This window comes from Mya arenaria, chromosome 5, assembly GCF_026914265.1.
Source record: "Mya arenaria isolate MELC-2E11 chromosome 5, ASM2691426v1".
Lineage (NCBI taxonomy): Eukaryota > Metazoa > Mollusca > Bivalvia > Myida > Myidae > Mya > Mya arenaria.
In genome coordinates this window covers 3,019,180-3,038,847 of record NC_069126.1, presented here as the reverse complement: position 1 = coordinate 3,038,847, position 19,668 = coordinate 3,019,180, and the positions used below count along the sequence as shown (strand labels likewise).

The 19,668-nt window shown below is 35.8% G+C and overlaps 1 protein-coding gene across 5 annotated transcripts in view; it reads right to left on the bottom strand.

The window, feature by feature from the left end:
- LOC128233989 (uncharacterized) overlaps positions 1-19,668 on the bottom strand; it is a 61,902-nt gene that overhangs the window by 17,107 nt on the left and 25,127 nt on the right. For 3 of the 5 annotated variants that reach the window (XM_052947905.1, XM_052947902.1, XM_052947907.1), the window contains exon 2: positions 12,962-14,599. In XM_052947905.1, coding sequence (XP_052803865.1) covers positions 12,962-14,564 — 1,603 coding nt within the window. In that variant the 5' untranslated portion in view covers positions 14,565-14,599. Of the gene's footprint in view, positions 1-12,961; positions 14,600-18,764; positions 19,030-19,332; positions 19,466-19,668 lie in introns of those variants that run through there. The other 2 variants (XM_052947906.1, XM_052947904.1) reach the window with 2 other exon arrangements.

Sequence of the window (19,668 nt, the reverse complement as noted above, 5' to 3'; positions counted from 1 at the left end):
ATGAAAATGGCTATAAATCCTTTTAAAACTGATGTCAGATTTCACTTATTACAAGATTTCACTTTTCTCTCCTGTCACTTCCTTCACCAATGTCCACACTGCATCATAAAGAGGGTTTTTATAAAAAAATTCAATTAAACCACTAGAAATAAGTCTTGACTGAACATGTTTGGATATTAAATTAAAGGGTTTCATTGCCAGAGTCAGTGCCCTTTGTTAGAACAATTAGACTGTAATTGTAAGCTAATCAGAATAAGATATGGTAATCCAAGACAATTCAACACAGCTGATAATATTGTTTATTGTACAATACACGCCCCTTTTGTTATTTATCAAACATCAAATATGGTGTGAACATCAAAACCGCTTTTAAAAAAGCAATGCAGACCTTTTATTTATTTAATGTTCTGTATACAAAATATATAATATTCCATATTTATATTCAAATTCAACTTATTCTTTTACACAGTCCAAATAATCCTGCAAACAACATAGAAACAATGTCACTCAAATTACTTTATTGTTAAATAATTCATTAAGATGCAAGTCATCGGTTATATATACTCTCTGTTATCGATCAACTTTTCTCTTAATATAGGAAGGCAGCTGGTTTAACATACTAGTCATGGCTGTTCAATACATGACCAAATGTTATTCCATCAAATGATCAGCGTCATTGCAACCTCTTCATATAATCATTTATGGGACACTAAATATTTACATTCTAATAATATTTACATATCCTTGACATAGGTGACTGCCCTTCACTGACTTTTTTTAAATAACCAAGAAAACAGAAATATTTTCTTGTTCTTGAATGTCAACAGGGTTATAACATTTGCCAACATTATCACACCAAACCAAGAGTCAAAATAATATCATACTATAAATGAAGCCGCATGGCTTATCAGCAATTCTTTAAGTCCTAAAATGGGGCAATTTCTATAAAATATATATACATATATCCAGCTCTATTGGGTGACACACCTTACAAAGATGTTATGAGATAAAACCCACAAAAATCTTAAACCTAATCTTTACACTGCAAGAAGGAACCTAAATTATATTTTCAAACCAAGAAAATATATTCATATATCTTCAGTGAAAATTAACTATTTTATAATTAATATATACACATAGTGCATGAATATAAGTATTTTCCATGGCCAAGAGTGTAAGATAGGTTAATTCCGACCCGAGCGTAGGTGTTTTGCGGAAATAAACATCATAATGTCCCTGACAAGACAACGGAGATCTAACAGATATTATACCATTATATCTCCCAGATATGATAAACTTCTACATTATAATATAAATAGCATTATGTCCAGAACATGACGACTAAGTCTACCATATAATTAAGCAAATATCTACTGATACAGCAAACAAAAACTAATAATAACAAATAACAGAATATTTAAACCTTTAAAGATTTTTATAGTTTAAATTCATGCCTAATTCTCCATCACATGATTCAATCTCAGCAACTTTCAATGCTATTAAAAGCCTCAAATCATAGGGGTGAGGAAATGTTTAACCCAGAATTGGTATTCAATGTTAATGCCTGCATGCTTGCACATCCAATTAAAGATTGATCATGAATGATTTCCAAAGTTGGCAAATTTTCCAAATCTCTTGTTCAGACAAGCAAATGTTGGAAACTATTGATATGAACAAAAGATTAGAATTCAGGTCTTCGAGAGATAAAACCAGGCCAATTCCAGTGTTTAACTATTACATAACCAAACTTTAAATGTAAATACATGTCCACAATATATATTACTATTAAAAAAAAATAATCTATAAACATTAGAGTCTGAGTGATAATTCTGTCATATTTCAAAGCATTATTGATATAAAATGTATTTATTGTTGAAGTTATTTTCACGAAACACGACTTGTTTCTTATGAAATGCATCATTCCACATAAAATAACTTTTTGTTGCAATAAGATAAACCATTACCCAATCATTATGTACAAGAATAATTGTTGTACACAGCACACTTCTTAATTATGTCAAGATAAATCATGCAAACCAAATATTTTGCTGTAAGCGACCCTTCGGTCCACATCTGGCCACCAAAAGAAACCTAACAGCTATTTAAACAATTAAAACATTTTGATCCAATTTTACCAAGATCAGCAAAAAAACAACATCACAGGAAAAACATTTTTTCAACATGAAAACATGTAACATACCAAGAACAAAGAAAAATCCTCCAAGAGTTTGCTCTGATCTCAAAATAAAATCACATGTTTACAAAAGAAGTATCTGTTACAAATGTCTACAGTCATGTACATTAAGTGCTTCTTACATACTTCAGTAAGCTTTCTGTATATCATAAGCCTTCAATAAACCTTTGCAAACTTAGTTTAATTTCCGGCATACCAGGACTTAGTGTTACAAGGGACAAAACTCCTTCAAACTAAATGGACAGTCAAACAAGGCATATACAGTGAACTCCCTTTTTGATGTCTTCCAATCACCCACAGAATGTTCAAATACAGTGAAGCTGTTTTTTAAAAAGTCAGAATCTTCTACATTTTTTTCTATAAGTACCAGGGGGCCGATTCAATGAATATCTAAGTAAATTTTAGTCGCAAATCAAATTATTTTAGGGTTATATTTTCGTTAGGGTTATATTTTCGTTATTTTGCTAGTGACTTTTCTTTAGCTTATATAAAAAATAAGCACAACATTGAGGAAATTAAAAAAAAATCAAAGTGTCGCCATGGGTGACATTTATACACATTTAAGGTTATTGACCCTACATATTGAAACAGCCCTAAGAAATTAAATTGTACCAGTAGGATATTTAAAGCAATTCTGCAATCAACTTGGATCATAGAGAGATAGAAGTCTGTCAAGATTCTCACTTATATCTAGCATCTATGTAATAAAAATGTCACGTTTATGTGAAATCAATATACCAACAAAGTCCTAGAATCTCTGTCTTGTCTGGAATAATATCCAGACAGAAAACTGATTGACTAATTACAGGTGCCCTCGATCTAGGGACAGCCTGATATTTGTTGTTTTTTGGTTTTTACAAACAATTGTGGTAATGTAGTTCCATAATTATAAAATACCATTAGTGCAGTGGTAATATCACACTGGTACTGGTTACCACCAAGTGCCTAGCCGGGACCAATTCCAGAGGTAACCTTAGCAAGAATGTGGTGGTCACCAAGCCAGGCTTTAATACCGTAATTAATTTATTTAAGGCCCATCCTCTAATAATCGCTCACCCCAATTTTCGGCCTGAAAACAACCAACTTTGCCTCCTTCAAATGCCCATCCCCCATTTTTAAAAAAACAAAAACATTTCCTTTCAAACAACGACTTTCTTAATTTCCTGCTTTAAATACAATCTTAAGTTCACTTTTTTTGTCTTCACATCCAATTATTATAATGATGACCAATTTTCATCTGAGTTAAAAGCAATTGTCTCTCTTTAACGCCCATCCCCTACTTTGAACTCTGGTACGATTCTAATAAACGCCCGGGCGATTAATAGAATAATAACGGTACATGTGTTTTTACTGGGTTTCCTTTACAAGACCACAGGCACACAAGATGTATCATATAATAATTCATATTACATAAAAGATGAATTTGACAAAGGTATGAATTTGACAAAGATGCAAAGGGCTTGTATCTAATTCTCTTACTGAATACATTTGAACCCAAACATTCCATTATATAAAGGATTTTATCTGCACCTATCTAAACATTCATATCAGCAAATGATTTAAAAATATGTTCATATTATATACTGGGGTCCTAACATCAAAGCTATTACCAAGCTTAGTTTGATATTTTCCTGATAAACTATCTTCAAAGTCCTGGAGAATGGCATAAACCTACTTGATTGGGTTCCATGAACAATTTGGCTGCTTCATATTGCAGGATGCCAGGAAGCCTTGATTTTATGGACCAAGTAAAGTGGTAGAAGATGGTTAGGAAGTCAACTGTTAATTTCTAAATTCCTTCAGGTTGTTGACTTAATTTAGGTGTTGTCTGCATTTGATGCAGAGGGTGGGTGTATGCATCAGTTGGTTTTGAATACCCATTGCAGTTAAGTCCATTTATCCCTTGCAGATAACCTTGTATTCACCATACAGACGGGTTTGTAACCCCCCTGCATATTTGGTCATATATTCCTTGTAGATGACTTTGTAGAACCCATGCAGACAAGTTCAAATCCCGCTGGAGACATGTTTGTTTACCCGTTGTAACCACTTGAAGATGAGCTTGTATACCCCTTGTAGATGAGATTGTGTATCCCTTGTAGATGAGACTGTATACCCCCCTGTAGATGAGACTGTATACCCCTTGTAGATGAGAGTGTATACCCCTTGTTGATGAGACTGTATACCCCTTGTAGATGAGAGTGTATACCCCTTGTTGATGAGACTGTATACACCTTGTAGATGAGATTGTATACCCCTTGTGGATGAGACTGTATACCCCTTGTTGATGAGATTGTATACACCTTGTTGATGAGATTGCAAACCCCTTGTAGATGAGACTGTATACCCCTTGTAGATGAGACTGTGTACCCCTTGTTGATGAGACTGTATACCCCTTGTAGATGAGACTGTGTACCCCTTGTTGATGAGACTGTATACCCCTTTTAGAGGAGTTTGAATACCCCTTGTAGATGAGCGTGTATATCCCTTGTAGATATTGAGCTTGTATATCGCTTGTAGATGAGATTGTGTATCCCTTGTAGATGAGATTGTATACCCCCTGTAGATGAGACTGTATACCCCTTGTTGATGAGTTTGTATACCCATTGTGAAGAGATTGTATACCCCTTGTTGATGAGATTGTATACCCCTTGTAGATGAGATTGTATACCCCATGTAGATGAGACTGTATACCCCCTGTAGATGAGATTGTATACCCCTTGTAGATGAGACTGTATACCCCTTGTAGATGAGATTGTATATCCCTTGTAGATGAGATTGTATACCCCCTGTAGATGAGACTGTATACCCCCTGTAGATGAGATTGTATACCCCCTGTAGATGAGACTGTATACCCCCTGTAGATGAGACTGTATACCCCCTGTAGATGAGACTGTATACCCCCTGTAGATGAGACTGTATACACCTTGTAGATGAGTTTGTATACCCATTGTAGATAAGATTTTATACCCCTTGTTGATGAGATTGTATACCCATTGTAGATGAGATTGTATACCCCCTGTAGATGAGAATGTATACCCCTTGTTGATGAGATTGTATACCCATTGTAGATAAGATTTTATACCCCTTGTAGATAAGATTGTATACCCCTTGTATATGGCATGGTATACCCTTTTAAGATGAGTTGTTATACCCCTTGTAGATGAGATCGTATACCCCTTACAGATGAGTTTGTATACCCCCTGTAGATGAGTTTTTATACCCCTTGTAGATGAGATCGTATACCCCTTACAGATGAGTTTGTATACCCCTTACCTATGTGATAGTATACTCCTTGTAGAGGAGATTATATACCCCTTACATATGAAGTTGTGTACGCCCTGTAGATGAGCTTGTATACCCCGTACAGATGAGCTTGTATACCCCTTGTAAATGAGATTGTATATCCCTGTAGCTTAGCTTGTAAAACCCCTTGTAGAGGAGATTGTAAACCCCTTACAGATGAGATTGTATACCCCTTACCTATGAGATTGTATACCCCTTACCTATGAGATTGTATACCCCTTACAGATGAGATTGTATACCACTTACATATGAGTTTGTATACCCCTTGAAGATGAGATTGTATACCCCTTGAAGATGAGATTGTATACCCCTTGTAGAGAAGATTGTATACCCCTTGAAGATGTGATTGTATACCCCTTGAAGATGTTATTGTATACCCCTTGTAGATGAGATTGTATACCCCCTGTAGATGAGTTTATATACCCCTTGAAGATGAGATTGTATACCCCCTGTAGATGAGATTGTATACCCCCTGAAGATGAGATTGTATACCCCTTGTAGAGAAGATTGTACACCCCTTGAAGATGAGATTGCATACCCCTTGTAGAGAAGATTGTATACCCCTTGAAGATGAGATTGTATACCCCTTGTAGAGAAGATTGTATACCCCTTGAAGATGTGATTGTATACCCCTTGAAGATGTTATTGTATACCCCTTGTAGATGAGATTGTATACCCTCTGTAGATGAGTTTGTATACCCCCTGTAGATGAGCTTGTATACCCCTTACATATGAGATTGTATACTGCAAGCATATAAGTTTCTTTACCCTTTCAATCCACAACAAAGGGATGCAAACAATATACTTCATTTTACATACACTCAACAAGTAACTGGAACATAGTGTAAGGACCTTTCACATGACTGACTGATGTCATTGTGAGCTTGAGTTCAAGATCTAGTGTTATACCTTAACACAATTTACAAAATTTGGCTTACAATGTAGGTTTTTCAATTCACGATTTATAACTTCAACAAAAGATAATAATTGTCATTGCATTGACAATATCTCAACTCAACTCAACCTCAATGGACAAGGTAAAAAGCAACGTACATCCATCAAGGCCAATATTCATTCAAACTGGCACTCTAATCCCTACCTTTGGCACCAGCATTCCCGCCAGCGTGGGAACCTTCCAGGCTTGTCTCCCCATGTAACCCAGGGTTGACCTCCGGACCCTCAACCTTGACCTCCCCACTGCTCTCTGGACTCCCCTTCCCCTGTTTCCCACGGGAGAACTTGCTTCGCATTAAACCCATGATTCACGTCTTAAGAAAAGTTCCAATTTCAATAAGAAGTATAACTCTAAAATCCACTCATATTTCAAAATTTGTTCTTGACCAACAAAATCAATGTTTTGAACATGTAAAACAGCATTAATATCCATATGATAACACTTAAATAGTGTGCTGACTCACTGGGTTAAACACATATGAAATTCCATGCCACTATTACTTCCTGTGCGTACAATCTGTATTCAAATGCTTCAACTAATGAATCACAGTGTAATTCTACAATTCCAATTATAAAATCCTTTAAAACAATCCTGAAAACCTGGCCAGATATCCAAATTCAATTAAATTGCACGTTTATAAGTAAATCAATGTTCAATGTATCCTTCAGGAACACGCACCGGGAGTATATGAACATGAAATTCCAGGAGGGCGTCACAACTCTCAAATGCATCATTCAGCAATTGCACATATTATTGTGCAACAACTCTCCATCATAAGTGTTAGTTCACACCCTAGAAAAACACACAATTCTGGGCTTAATTGACTCTGGATTAATAGTGAGCTCTGCAGAGCATAGAGAACTGAAATCAGTAGAACTCACATTGGTATAACAACAAAAAACAATATTGGTAGGCTCAGTCACTGAAGAATTCTGGAATCAATAACTCCAGTTAACAAACTCAGAAAAAAAGGAAAAATGCTTCAGCTTGCTAGCTCCACCACTGGCCTACTAAATATTCCTGTTTCCAAGACAATTTAACTCTCATAGAATCACCTGGTAGTGGCCTGCTGTTTCCACAAGATATTATCTTGGTCCAAGAATGTGGCTATTTGCTGTAGTGTTGTTTTGCCCCCAGAGATTATAAATAATTCATGGAGAAATGCATGATTAGCTGTTGAAGTGTTTTACTCAGAAGGAGGGCAATAACATTCATTATAAGATTGGGTGTGGTGATCTTACAGTCACCCAGGAAATGAAATATGAGGACTGAGTGATTGTACGCTCTCAAGAAATACTGATATAGCCATCTGCAAGTGGAGAGCAGACACCATTGAACAATAATGGTCTAGTAAAAGAAGAAGTTCTGACCTAAAAAAGGAACAATTTGCAAAATATCAGGATTTTTTTCATTTCCCCACAGACAAATATATAATCAAATCAAGAATGATTTATGATATCATAAGTTGCTATACAGAAATACAATAGGTTCAGTTTTTTCCCCTTGCACAAGCCCATTCCGCCACATATTGCAATACTGGAAAAAAAGAAATGTGGGTCTGATTCATCACAGGAATACTTTGATCTAAGCCCGCAGCTATAAATAATCAATGTCCTCAAACCAACCATCAATCCTTAGTAATGATTGCAAAGTAATTCCTGGAATAAAAAGTAAAATTCCCTAGACTTGAAAAATTAGAGAAATAAAAACACCTGTGAGAGGTGACAACACAATCGGTAATCAATGTGCTAGATTGAGTTACCACAATACAAGCAGCAATTCCAGTCCATTATCGCCAGTGATTGTTGTGGAGTAACATGTGTGTTAATGTGCCCATGGTCAATAAATCAGGAGCATACAAAGACTGCCTGGAAATAAATCTCTGTCAAACAATTCCATTCTGAGACTGGCTGGAAATGGCTGTCCATTTTTATGTGACACAATTTATTGTAAAACTATTGTATGAAATTACAAGAGCACAGTATTAATCTGATCCTGTCATTGACAAAAGAAAATGACAAGAGACTTATGCAAGCTTATTGAAGTCTACAATTGACTTCCTACATAACTATCTGTAAAAACAAGTGTATAGTATTTGAAATACAGACAGTTTACATTAGCCCTCTTGGCCGTATACATGAAATTCTTGGGACTCAGAATCAGAAAAGCAAACTTATAATTTTGTTGCAAAAATGTTATTATACGAAAAGATATGGTAAAAATTGCCTTCTCTGTCCAGGAATAATCTGTTCTACGATCACACATCTTTTGTCAAAATTAGTAACACTTTAGATATTTTAAAACGAGAATTAGGTTTTTTGAGCCTGAGTCTGGAACTCTGACTCAAGATGCTGGTGAATGCAACCAGCATGGCTGGCGGGCTTGTGCTTATTTCAACCCCTCAGAAAGGAGCATTACCGGAATATGAGGGATGCCTCAGGCCGTTTGCTGCACTTTGTCCAGATCTTGCACCTTGACCAAAGTGTGACACAGCTCATAAAATGCTGTTATACAGAGCATATGCAGATGGAATGTTGGGGGACTCACCAAGGGCTCACTCACACAACAGATATGTTCTCTGTAAACAAACAAGATGGCTTGCCAGATGTAATAGATCCAAGTGCTTTACGCCAAACAAACTTAAGTTCATCTGTAAATTTAGGAACATAACACTGTATTGCAATTCCACATATGAGACATAGCAGGCTTTCTCAGGTAATTGCATCAGCCCATGTATTGTGATTCACAGACTGCAGACATGTGCATGGAAAAGCCAATGGAATGTTGTACAGACTGGAGGCATCAAATTCTGTATCAGTATTTTCACAGGTGAAAGTCTATTTCAAATATAGTTATTAAGATACAAAGGTTGATCATGGCCTGCAAAAACACGCTGCATAACAATAGTAATTTTGTATCAGAATTGTAAGCTATATTATGCCATAAAGATTTTTTGAAAACATAATATATGCCCAACTATTCTAGGCGGAAACAAAAGCAAAAATCTAAGAGCAAGGTTTTTTGAGCCAAAAATACTTCACCAGGTAATGGCGTATTTGTTGCAATTTTTCCTTCCATGGTGTAATAAATTTAAATGTAAGGAAACAACAGAGCTGCTGATTGTTTTCCCATTCATTCCTTTATCTTTTATTCTCCAAACAACCCTCAAGGTTTTGCCAAACTGTTATTGCAGAAAAAAATAACAATAGCACTGCAGAGCGAGCAAATGGCCATTGCTTGTTGGTGAAGTGTGTTTTTTTAGTGGAAAAGGGGCATAGCTGAAGTATAATTAATGCCCCAAATCATCGGCCTTGCTTTACATGTTTGTATTTTCTCTGGCAACGTCTGTATCAAGTTTTATTTGAATATCTTGAAATGTTTTTGAGTTATGGCCAAGGTTCAAGTTTTTAAATGAAAATCGTTGCTGACGGCGCCAATACCAACGTGACAGCAACACAAAGGCCATGACAATACAAGCTTTTTTTCTACATAAATTCTAATACTAGTAAACATGGAGTGTTTCTTTTAGGCCCTTAACCACAGTGTCATGCTGTACTGCCTTTTCACACACAGGAAATATGCTGTGCTGCCCAATTTAATGCTCCTAATCAGAAGGTTCTCTATAAAGGAAAAGGTCATTTTCTCAAAGAACCAAAAAAAAAAAAAAATACGTTAATTAAAGGCCAGTCATTTAAACCAATGACAGTTCATATGGGAATGGAGGTTATGTGGAGTTAAGATGCAATTCTAATGGATGCTAAGTTAAGCTTGTAGTAGATGTTTCAGGGTGACCTTTGAGGGAAGTGTTAACAGTGTCACATTATGGTCATGCCCTTTTAAAGAAATACATGCTCTTTGTTGACCCTGAAAAAACTCTACCAATGCTCAGGTCACACAACATTCACTGATTCCTGATATATCAATAACGAAGGAAATGTCATCAATCACTCTTTGACATGTTCATAGAAGCAGTCAAAAGCATCTGTCAGAAGTGATATGTTTATGCAATAACATATCAAGTACTCAAATCCTTGTAAAGCTTTTAATACAGTTTTGTAGCACCCCCTGGAGTCCCATGTACGGTACATGAACTGTTTCACCAGGGCAATATGGAATCCTTCCACAGCATGCCTGAATGCTTATCAGCAGAATGATAACATCTACATTACTGATATCTCACATCCTGAACTAGTCATGGGTATGTACCACAATCATAACTGCAACACAACAAGTCTGAAAGATGTTTCTTGCCTGTAAGAAAATGCCTCAGCTGTATGAAAATGTTGGGCGTAAACTACAGACTAAGTTAATAAAGTATGTTTGGTTTTAAGTCTGAATTAGATGAATTAGATGGCTGTTTTTTGGGGTAAAAACAAAAATACTCACTAAAATATTTTGTTTGCAGTAATTTTAAATTATTGAATTATTAAACTGTCATACAGTATACAATTAATATATATATCAATTTTGGGTATAAATTATTGTAATTTAAATAATAAGTAAGTGATTTATTTTTCATCACTTTTAAGTATTTTTAATAGCCTGCTCATAGATTAAATTAAATTAATGGTTTTTAACTCACTCGGCAGAATGCTAGAAAAAGTATGATGACCATGACATCAAAGTGTTTTATGAGAAAATGGAGAAACTTTTATCTATGTAATCTCTATTTTATAACCTTGACCTTTGAATTCCATGGCTTGGAAAAGAGCTCTGCAAGAAATGATCTTTAGGCCACACCAAATTCATGTTTCATTCCGCGGATTTTCCGCTCCTATTTTTTTGAAAATGTAAAAAAAAAAAAAAAAATTGTGTGCCTTCCAACTATCTTTTATCGCAACCACATTTTTTTGTCATAATTTTTTTCAATAGCTGAAAAAAAAATCAATTATTACTTTTCTATGCTAGTTAAAGTGTTTTTGTAAAGGGAAGTAACCAACGCTTGGTGATTTATACTGTATATCGATCGGTTTAGCATTGGTTTCAATAAATCCGGTATAAACACTGTGGCTCGAATATTTTTAACAATATATGTGTTTTGACCATACTGGAAGTCATTGTTCATCGTCTCATGCACAAAGGGATCATTAATTGAATCAATAATTTTGCAATTAAACATGATCTGACACTGGTAGTTATAATATTGTGTTATATGTGATTCTTTTTGGATGAAAATCGGAATGATGAACAGTGACTCGATTAAGTATTCTTTGAGTCAAGTCATAATACATTATAAGTGACCAGAATTTTACCTTATAACGTCGATGCTGAAGAAGACACCTTAAAGTATCAGGAACATGGTTCATTGTTTGGTCCAAATTGATGTCAAAGTCATTTTTGACCAAAATTCTGACAAAACAGTTTTAGATAAATATCTTTACACAAGTAGTATATCAACACTGGTCAGGATACACCAAAAAATAGGTAAGCTTAACCTATGATTATCACCTTAATTTCTATTTTCTTTTACAGTATAATCAAGGATTATAAAAACATCTCACTGACCATAAAAGTACTCTGAACATAGTCATACCCATGTACTTTTCATTTCCAGAATCAAATGCCATTGCATATACTGTGATAATCAAAACGAAATTAAGTCAATTTTTTTTAAATGTATATATAATGGAGTCTGATATTTGATGAAACCAGTGTAAAACATAATTTTTCAAACATTCGAAATCAATCGTAATGTCTTGATACAGTTGGAAATGATGTTAAAGTTATTCAAGTAGATTTATATAAGTCGTTTCATACTTTTTACTAAAAGCAGTGTTATTTTTTATTATGAATGATAGTCATACTTAAAGCATGTTTTAATTATATTAAAAATTTGGTTTATCCATATAATGTGTGTACTAAATTTGGATGAATAAATAGTATGAATTCAGACATTTTTCCAATGTCCTTTAGAGGTTCAGTTCAAGTTGCATTCAAATGGGTTTAAGGGCAATTTTAATGAACTATCTTTCTTATTTTATAATTTATATTGATTACCGGTATAAGAAAAACAAATTCGCTCTGCGCTCGCTTCTGGTTTTATGAAAACTGACAAAATTGTATTTTTTACTTTTTTTCGCTTGCCCGCTCCAATTTTTTTGAGCAAAAATCGGAGGAATGAAACATTAATTTGGTGTGGCCTGAAGGCATATGTTTGATCCAAGCATTACTTTCCTTCAAAATAATATTGAACTTCTTCAAGCTGTTGCACAATCCTAATATATTAACACAAAGTATAACTATGACCTTTCAGGCTTTGCATCTTAAAAGTTATCTTAGCATGCATGCTTTAAATGGTTGAACAGTAAATATTAGCCATCCTCAAATAGTATTTCCATAGCCTCTCATAAGGGAGGTAACTTATAAACATTTAAACATTTTTGAATGGCAGTATGTACAGAGTTAGCTCCCTTCTATAAGATAACATAATTTCATTCTTTGCTGACACAGAAATGATCATATATATATAAATAGATATCTTAACAGCATTCTTATATATATCATACCTGTAAGATTAGGGTCAATTGAGCAATCTCCAATTGAATCGCCCGATATTGCGTCCATTTGGGCATCACGTACCAGTGCCCGTACAGGCCCCAGCACTCTCCTACCGCTCAGCAAGTCTGGGGACGGTGTGTGCTCAGTTAAGTCCAGAGCTTCTGCTGACACAGATTTAACTCCATTTTGCTGGGGGACTGGTCTAACGTCTTGTACTCCAGAGAAGGTAACACTTGAAGCTTTTACCGCCCTCGACCTGGACGACTCAATTCTCTCCCCTTGTTGGCGTGGGGATGTCTGCCGCTCTTTGAACTTGTGATAAATGTCTTTGTCAGCCTTGGAAGACTGTTGTATGGATTTCATGTATAAATCAGACTTTGGAGTTGTTCTCGATGTTTCCTCTTTGCTGGTATTAGACTGATTTAGATCATCAATAGAGTTTTCAGATTTATTTAATGACTTGTTGCCCTTCTTCGGTGATTTACCAATAAGTTTCATAAAGGACCTCCTCAATTTTCCCCTCTGTAGGCTACTAGAACTACCATGCCTATGAAATGAAGAGTCCAAATCATCACCATGTGACAGGCTCTGAGAACTTGCATTAGACAGGTTACCCTTTTTACTTTTACGCCCTAAATGTGGGGATAGCCGCCTGAAGAAGTTGCCAATACTTGAACTGATTGACCTCTTCGACTGGGTCAGTTTGCTACTTTCCTCTGGCTCAACCTCATGAGGTAAAGAATTCCTCCTCTCCCTCACTGTTTTTACCTCCACTGCTGGAGAGCTTTGTTCCTCCTTCCGTGATGAGTACTCTTGCACAGCTGCTTCTGCCTGTTGCTTTATTTCGTCAGAATAATTGCTCTTAATTGCAGCCCTATAACTTATACTGCGTTCGTGATCATAATCATCTTGCACAATTATTCTTTTATTTCTATCACCGCCATTCTGAATACGCAAGGGCTCCTTTGGCCTTTTGCCCCCCAAATCAACATTGTCTGACTTTCTTGCAGTCCCATTTGGTGTGCTGGCTTTGGCATGGTTTTGATTTTTGCTATGACTAGATAACACTGGGCTTTGGTTTTCAGACTCGCTCCCATGCGAGTACTCCCGCACAATCTGCTGGGACAGCTCCCGCAACTGGGAGGAATAATCCCTAGGACTAGATCCCGACATGTCTGTGCTCAGTGAAGAACCACTCTCTGAATAATGACCAGATGTTTCATGCAAGTCACAATCGGACAGATTTGTCACGCTACTAGAGTCTGAATCTCGTATCACAACCCTTTCATCATAAGTCACATGCTTGTTTTTACGAGCCCCCGGACTCTTTGACCTACTCCTATCACTTCCTTTCAAGCTTGAAGCACATGGACTCTTGGACCTACTTCGGTCACGTTTGGTCCTAACCAGAGTAGAAACCGCACTGAAGCTTGTCCTGTATGGCTGTGAAATACGGTGGCTAATATCGTCGCCGTCCTCGCTACTAGTATAGCTGTAACGGTTCTCCAGACAAGAGGGGCTCTGATGCCGCGTCAGTCGGTCACGGATCACGTGTGATGTCGGTTCTCTCCCACGACGGTCTAACACTGAGGCTGGGCCATGCAGCGCCATGGCGACTGCTTGACTCCTTGATTTTCAATGCTTAACTGAAAATATAAGAAAAACCATGTAAACTTCTTTGTATTGTTTTATCAAGAGATGGTGAATCTGTTCAATTTAATCAACATCTTATAACTGGCATAAAAGCTGAAAACCTAGCATTATCTAAATTGCTATCATTATTATACTTTCAAATGAACCCTGTTAGAAGATTCTCTATCGGAAGGAATGCTTAATACCTATCCAACATAACATAAATCAACATCAAAGGAGCATTTAAATATTTTACAATAATCAAGCTTAGAAGCACATTTTCTAGGAGTTCACAGGATTGATAACTGGAGAGAGTTTTTTTGAATGACAACTGGAGTGAGTATATTCACGGGAATTTTAACTGGAGTGGGTTTATGCAAACTATAACTGGAGAGTTTATGGGAATTATAACTGGAGAGTTTACGGGAATTATAACTGGAGAGAGTTTATGGAAATTATAACTGTAGAGTTTATGGGAATGATAACTGGAGAGGGTTTACGGGAATGATAACTGGAGAGAGTTTACGGGAATTCTAACTGGAGAGAGTTTACGGGAATTATAACTGACCAACTGAAAGAATCAATTCTGTTTTGAAATTAAAGACAACAATCGTAGTAATCACATTGGCGCTGTTTTCAGACCTCATATTAAACCCAAATTTATTGCCATGGTATTACTTTTCCTTCAAATTTCCAGGAGACAATTAGGGAGTAATGTCCATTGTCATGAACTAAGCTGGTCAAATCTGCTGTTTGAGGAATGGAACAAGACAAACCAAAGTAATCCTCCATTGTCTCAGATAGTTTATTGGTCTCACTGGAATAACTAATCAGCCCAATGAAACTCCTAAAATTACTCTCCCAGAGCCTGGACACATGACCATTAAACTCGCATGACATGCCTATCAGGTCAACAGAACCTTGGAAACACCAAGTCAGAATATCTTACAAACATCTGAGACATTCAGGGTGTAATGACTTTTTAATCTGGGACTAATAAGAACAAAAAAGGCCACATATACAGAGCATTATCACCCAGGCCACTTATTAATACAATTGGAGTTGCCCTAATTAACTACAGGGGTATCCATAAAACAATCACAAATTATAACTGGAGAGTTTATGGGAATGATAACTGGAGAGGGTTTACGGGAATTATAACTGGAGAGTGTTTACAGGAATTATAACTGGAGAGAGTTTACGGGGAATTATAACTGGAGAGATTTAAAGGGAATTATAACTGGAGAGAGTTTACAGGAATTATGACTGGAGAAAGTTTATGGGAATGTTAACTGAGAGAGTTTACAGGAATTATAACTGGAGAGTTTTAACGGGAATTATAACTAGAGAGAGTTTACGAAAATTATAACTGAAGAGATTTAACGGGAATTATAACTGAAGAGATTTAACGAAAAATTATAACTGGCGAGGGTTATGGGAATTAAAACAGGAGAGGGTTTACAGGAATTTAAATAGGAGAGGGTTAAAAGGAATTAAAACTGGAGAGAGTTTATGGGAATTATATCTGGAGAGAGTTTACAGGAATTATAACTGGAGAGAGTTTACGGGAACAGAGAATCGTAACTCGAGAAAGTTTACAGGACTGATAACTGGAGAGAGTTTACAGGAATGATAACCTGTCTATATACAATGGGAAAACACATCCCACTTGTAAGTTGTTATCATGAAAACAAAGCCTGTACCAGGTGCCATGCTGCGAAATCATGAACCGATTCCCATACCTGATGCCAAGCAGCCAAATCAATAGCAGAAAAGTACAAGATAGATCATAAAGACACACAGCTTTCAGGAAAATAATCTGATAAATAATCTACATTGTCTGTTATGACCCTCTGCACATGAGAGAGAATGCCTACATACATCTTTATGTTCCTCACATATAAATACTCCAGAGCTATTCTTCAAGAATGTGATTATTAGAGAAAATTATTCCATAACCATCAATCCAACAGACCAGCTGTGTAAAACCACCATTTCTTACATTTACTGTCAGTTGAGGCACATTTCAGTGACTGTCTCTCTTTTTTTTAAACAATCAGCAACTCTGGTAACCATCAGGTAAACATTTCGTAGTTGAAGTATATAATTACTTTGTCACTAAATCCAGCATTTGTCACAAAGATGGACAAAAAGTCAAAGGTTTAAATGAAGTAGAATTTCATGGGTTTAAAGGCAGAAGGTTCCAAAGCCTTTGATGTTTTAATATAGTTTGGTGCAATCTTGCATCAACCCCTGAAAATGCAAACAAGTACCGAGACTAACAATTACTGTCAGCAAAAACAACAACAGTTGAACCAATTTTGCATAAAAATCCATTTTTTCTTCACCTATATCACGGTTCCAATTTATTATAAGCAAACTTAATGCACCGTTTTCCTTCATGAATCAACAATGTTCCTATTTTCCTGGAATGACCAACTGAAAGAATCAATTCTGTTTTGAAATTAAAGACAACAATCTAGTAATCACATTGGCGCTGTTTTCAGACCTCATATTAAACCCAAATTTATTGCCATGGTATTACTTTTCCTTCAAATTTCCAGGAGACAATAGGGAGTAATGTCCATTGTCATGAACTAAGCTGGTCAAATCTGCTGTTTGAGGAATGGAACAAGACAAACCAAAATAATCCTCCATTGTCTCAGATAGTTTATTGGTCTCACTGGAATAACTAATCAGCCCAATGAAACTCCTAGAATTACTCTCCCAGAGCCTGGACACATGACCATTAAACTCGCATGACATGCCTATCAGGTCAACAGAACCTTGGAAACACCAAGTCAGAATATCTTACAAACATCTGAGACATTCAAGGTGTAATGACTTTTTAATCTGGGACTAATAAGAACAAAAAAGGCCGCATATACAGAGCATTATCACCCAGGCCACTTATTAATGCAATAGGAGTTGCCCTAATTAACTACAGGGGTATCCATAAAACAATCACAAATTCCATTGATAATTAACTCTGCCGGTAAGAGCTACCATATGTGTTGCTGCCCCATCAATGGCTCATGATATAGACAACATTTGTATGTTGAACCTGCCTGCAACCACGCTGGAAGGGTACAACTTAAGTGTGAAAAACATCAAAAAGCCACAAAATGTCACGAAAATCTGTTTAAAAACTATCATAGCCTAATTTTTTGCCAAGTTTTGATTGATTTGAAGACATAATTGATATATTTTACAGAATTTCAATGAATGAGATGAAACTAATTCTTAAATTTAACTTCATTACAGACAGATTTTCAAGCACGCTGTGGATTTTTATAAATGTGATTGGTCAGAACTTATTCACAAGTATACTATACAAACTATTTATTTATACTTTTATACACTGTTGCAATTTATTACAGAATCAAGGTATGTTTTTAAATGTCTTTTTGTAAGTATTGCAAGCTTATTGAGGCTAATTTTGAACTTTTAGTACAGTGCAATTATTCACTTCATGAAGAATCATGAATAATTAGATTAAAAACAACAAGAAACACCGCAATGCGACGAAACCAGATTTTCAATGATTGACAGAAGAACTTCAGCCTGTGTCTGTTTTTCTATTCTTTGGTAACAGTGACCTTGACCCTAGGGACCTGAAACGCAATTCAATGAAAGGTATCCATAAACTCTTCCTTTATACCAAGTTTAGTCACGATATGTCAACCCTAACTAAAGTTATTCAGCTTCAACGGTTTTCCTATTTTTAGTCAAGATAATTTATTATGTCAACCCTTACTGAACTTATTCAGTTTCATAGATGAGTTTGACGCTGCCCGGCCCCCAGCCCGCCCGAACAATGATGTTTGTCATTCTAATAACCAGGTTTCACTATTAACCTGGTTAATAAACAAGATATGCAATCTGTTTATATATAACTTGCTCTACTTTTTAATATTACAACTACATTCATTTTCTCTAGTAGAGGCGCTTATGCATTTGACAGTCACCCTTTTATGACAATCTAAATCTGGACACATTACTCAAAAAATATTTTATCCAGAGTAAATTGGAACATTTCATATGTCATAGTCAATATGATTGTTAACAATCACAATTTTATATGCAAATTTTTCCCATAACATTGGCGATTCTACACAATGACTCATCACCAAGGCTATGACATACAAACCAGATAAAAACAAAAAATATTTAACTTACATGAAACAAAACTATTCCTTTATCAGAAAGTTCCAGGATGAGAAGGCAGTTCAGTGCAAGAAGCCAACAACACAGAAACAACAGACACCATTTAGACCCAGATGCTTCGAGATTAAAGAGCTGATAAGCCCAAATCCTGCAGGTAGCACTCAACGGTTATAAAACTGGGAATCTGAGTAGACCTGAGGCACATCTCAACTTAATAGTCAAACCAATCCATAAAAGATGATCACTCTGTTGTAGTTTTTTCTTTCTTTTTCCAATGAGCATATCACTGAAAGTGATGAATACCCTTACACATATTTGAAAGCTGAAAACTGGCTGTTTTTTGTCACAGCTGCATCATCAGGTGTCTATTGATGTTATTAAGTCCTTGCATAACAGAACACTGAAGCAAACATAGGAAAATGTTACCACTGAGCAAGATATCTCAGTAACTCCACAATACATGGTACATATATATATAATTTTATATTCTGGCACCACTGATTCTATATATATGTTTTATTTATGTGATTATTACTGATATCGTGCAGCAGCTGTTGAACATAATTATAAAGCTACAAACCTGTTACAACTGGAATATCCGTTCTTGATTTTGTTGTCATTTAATAGGTAAAATTCCAATACATTAAATAAGGAAGAATTGTTGTATATTTTCGAAATTCCAAAGTCCAAGTGAGATATTTGAGATGGAATGCCTCCACATTTTAAACTACACATAGATGCACTAGTTCACTAGGAATGCCGATATCATGCATTTATCCTGTGAAATATTTTGTCTACACTGAAATATTCTGAATATTTCAACTTCAGAGTAGTTATTTCAGTACAAAAACTGTAACACTATCTCCCAGTCTGCTGCAAAGGTCAGTGCCTTAAAGTTAATTTCTGACTGAGGCAG